At 32.0% G+C, this 4,242-nt stretch overlaps 1 protein-coding gene across 1 annotated transcript in view; it reads left to right on the top strand.

Annotated features, from left to right (window-relative positions):
• Nucleotides 1-274: 274 nt before the first annotated feature.
• The window catches only part of LOC108905256 (protein gooseberry), a 48,392-nt gene continuing 44,424 nt past the window's right edge, over nt 275-4,242 (top strand). The window contains exon 1 of the mRNA XM_018708060.1: nt 275-465. Within this exon, the coding sequence (XP_018563576.1) occupies nt 411-465 (55 nt within the window). The 5' untranslated portion in view covers nt 275-410. The remainder of the gene's footprint in view (nt 466-4,242) is intronic.

The following is a 4,242-nucleotide window of genomic DNA, read 5'->3' on the forward strand; positions in this document are numbered from 1 at the left end:
AGAAAACCTGAGACAAAGCGCGACGGCCAAAAAAACAAACTCTTCCTCGCTAGACTCGCCGTCACCAAGGGTGGTCCTTTGCTCGGGCGGCTTAGAGAGACTTCCTTCAACACCATAACTCCACCCATGACCCGACCAGCCAATCCCCACTGTGCTGGTGAGTAACAAAAGAAAGCTCGATGGTACGAGCCGCAACGCCCCATCCCATGAGCTAAGACCCACACGGTCATCAATGTTGGCTCTGGTCAGTTTACGTCAAGTAAGACTCCAAGTACGATCGTCTTTTGTTGGTTGTTTCAGTAAGGTCTAGTGGTTTGCCGGTGGTTAGTTTTCGGTGGTTGTGGTGTAATTCGGGCTTAACTATCTAGTGCGCGGAAACCCGTTGGGTTTTTGGGTAATTTTGGTGGTAAATGGCCGTATCTGCGCTGAATATGTCCCCGTATTTTACTGGATATCCGTTTCAAGGTATGTGACTGGGGCGGTAGTCATTTAGTGATAGGAATTTTACTATGTTTTTGAAAGTCTTGATATTTAAAACGATATTTTTCAGTTCATAAATAGATATTATTTATACACATATTTCAAATTTCACTTTCAACCGCACAAAATTTTTTATTGCGTATGTTTTGATGGAAAAACTTTCTTAATTCAAAAACTATGGCGAGAAAATATATTGGATATGTAATTTTATCTTGAACAATATTTATCAAAGTTAGAAATTATGCTTCTGCCGAATTTTTTAAGTTAAACTAATAAGAAAGTTGCTAATAAACTCGATATTTTCAATAAGGGGCTTGTTTTTCTCGAATCCCTTCTTTTGTTTTCTTTCCAATCACCTCTAGATGATGTTATTAGCATCGGATGACTTCAAGTTAAGAAAATCAATTTATTTTTTAACTTTTTACTGAAGTTTTTTAGTATACTTCAGTAAAATCAAGTAGTTCATAAAATAATAAACAGAAATTACTGTGCCTTTAATAGATTCTTTCATATGCGATTTATGCAATCTAAGAAAATTAAATTGCTTGAACTAGCTGTTTCCTTGCTTCTAATTTCACTTTTGTCAAACAATAATAAAAAAGAATTAAATATTTGATTTTTGATAAAAATAGCTGAAGTTGAGTAATTTTTGAACTCCCAATTGCAATCCTAATTGATGATCCCATACTCCTATGAAAGTTGGGACATGAAAGTGGTTAAACGTAATTAATAGTTGCTAATTGCATAACCACAATTTATGCATGGTACATGTTTGTTTTATCAACATTTGTCAGATCTGAGAAAGCACTAAAATAAACAAACAGTCCCACGCCTGTGCTAGAAGAAAATGTGAAGATTTTTCTTTGCCTATGACATGACGGAAAGTATCAAAACAGAATCACGTTAACGATTATTCATCTAAAAAAATTTCCATGTATCACTTAAAGTTTTTGCTCTAAAATAGTTTTAGGTAAACTTACAATCTACTTGAAATTAATGTTCCTTATTTGCATTTCCCTGAATGACTCTCTACTCTTTTAAATGAATTTGTTTGTTTCTTGAAAAATCTGTTTAATTTAAATATTCAAATATCTGTAGATTGCTAATACTTGCCACTTTTGACGTGGGTACGTTGAAAAAATTGTTTGTAATCACGTTTTCCTTGTGTTCGTAATTTATGTTTATAGTCTATAAATTTCAGGACAGTTTTAGATATTAAGACACCAATAATTTTGTTTACGAATTTCCTGGCACCTTTTCGGAAGGGTTATAGAGATTGTGGTCAAATTTAAAACTATCTATATCTATAATTTATCTTACAGTCAAATGTTTTAAGATATTAATTATTTTATTGAGGGCATACCAAAACTTTATGCAGATGATGATATACTTTCTTTTTATCACACCAATATCAATTGTAGTACTAAAATTTCACTTGAATTTGTATCTATTACTGATACAGGCATTTTAGAAACTGTTTCTGAGATTAAACTTGCAATGAAATCAATGTACTGACAATTAATTTGTGTTTACCTTACCTCCATTTGTCACATACTAATTTTTCTTTAAAGAACTCTCTATTCCTATCATCCTTATATTTTTAGTTAAAGTAAAATGTTAGTTAAAGTTAGTTATCTACAATTTATAAAAAAAGTAATGGATTTATAAAAAAGGAAGACATTTACCTATTAATAATATTATCCCTAAATATCGATCAGGATTTAAGACTAACCATAGTTGTTATTATAAAAAATTTGGGTAGATTTTCACCCAAAATCAACACAATTTTTTGTTAAATCAGGTCTACAGTCAATTGTGTTGAAATAACACTATTAGTTGAATAATGTTAACTCAAGTATTGTTAGATAAATAATTCTTATATAACATTGATTCAATTCTGGATTGTCTTGCTAAATTATAAGTGTCATATGGGTACAGCATAGTGCACCAAATAGCAACTAAAATCAATTCCCAATTACAACTAAATAAATGGATTGTTTTCTGACAGCAGAGGCCGAAATGCGCGTCGGTATCTTCTTGTACACAACTTTGTATTCACCCTATTCAGACATGCGTAATATTAACAACGAATAGAGTGATTTTTATAACGTATGTTCTCATTGTCACATACTTTGGTCTTTCTAACCAAAAATTGTGTTGTTTAGCTCATTTTATTGTTAAAATCTTAATTTGATTCAAAATTCTATTCCAAAGTAATTTTTAATTTACATTGTGCTATTTTTTAATGTGTATCTAAATCACGATAAAAACAATTTTTATTAATTTTACTCGACTATTCAAATTGTTTGATACTCTTAATAACAAATTCGTTCTAGCTATTTTAAAATTTAGCGGATTTTCGTTCAACTGTTATCTAATTATTATTTAAAGAATGCAAGGAATGTTTATATTATATAATGGTATAATGTCTCAGGTATTAAATGTTAGAAGAGGAGGTCCTCAAGGTTCTGCATTAGGGCCCTTGCTATTTACAATTTACGCTTCAAATTCCCTTGTAGTATTTTTATTCTGTACTCAGTACTTTGTTCCAGTTGCTCCTTGAGTTTATCCTAATTCAAACAACCCTCCTCTCCTATATTCATACACTTTTCCCAACGATGTTTCCATTTCGCGAAGCAGCCTTGGATAGCTTCATTTGAAATGGAGTTTAAAGTCTATGACGAATTCGGCTTGATGTCATCAACAGTCTGAAAACGGCGTCTTTTCGGCATCGATTTTAATTTCAGAAATAAGAAAAAATCGCAAGGAGCCAGGTCTGGCGAGTAAGGAGGGTGAGAGAGAAAAATAATCTGATTTTTGGGGCAAAACTGACGAACCAACAAAGCTGAGTGTGCAGGCACATTGTCGTGGTGCAAGAACCATTAGTTGTTTCGCCACAGCTCTGCCACGTAACCGTTGTAAAACGTATTGATAGTACAAATTTTTTACCGTGGGGTAAGAATTCAAAATGCCCAGTGGGGTCATTCAGTAAATTTTGAAAACCATTCTTATGTTGTATACACAAAGTATTGCTCATGATTTGGAGATTCTGAAAATTTCAACTCAATCCGTTGAGCGGTTTTCAAGCTATATGATTTTTTTAAATGCGAATATTTGTCTCAGCCGTGGCAATGCAATGACGTCACCGCATGGGACGGTCAGTCGGCTTGGCGCTACTTCCAGAGTTTCTGCATCTACAGATTGTTTTAGCGTTTGTCCATATTAAATTTAAAAAATGGAAGCAAATTTCGTAAGAGCAGATTCTTCTAATTTGCCAAAATTAGGTTTGTTAACGGTTAGAATTTTTTAATAAAAAACCACGACTTTATCAGTGTTGAGATGAGAGGAGTTAAAATGCAAAGGTTACGTTCCAACAACGCGTAAAGCTTCTTTAAAGTACGTTTGTAGCGAAAGTTTTGATGTTTTTGTACAATAAGAATAGTATACTTATAACAATAAGGATTTTGCGTTTAAATGGATGAAACATTTTATGTCGCAGATTTCAAAGATTTACCTAATTAAATACAAAATTTTTATTACTATTTTTATTCCCATGGAAACTATATAAAAGCTACCTAATATCTTATTATCTTATATTAATAATATAACATTTATTATGTATTTTTATATAAATACTTAGTACCTATAGGTACTTGTATAATGTTCTAGATCTAGAGGATACAAACGTATTTATTACATACCTAAATTACACAGGGTAGTTTTGTTGCTTTGAAAATAAGTCATTTTTCAAATAAAAGATAT

The sequence above is a fragment of the Anoplophora glabripennis genome, unplaced genomic scaffold, assembly GCF_000390285.2.
Source record: "Anoplophora glabripennis isolate ALB-LARVAE unplaced genomic scaffold, Agla_2.0 scaffold15, whole genome shotgun sequence".
Taxonomy (NCBI): Eukaryota; Metazoa; Arthropoda; class Insecta; order Coleoptera; family Cerambycidae; genus Anoplophora; species Anoplophora glabripennis.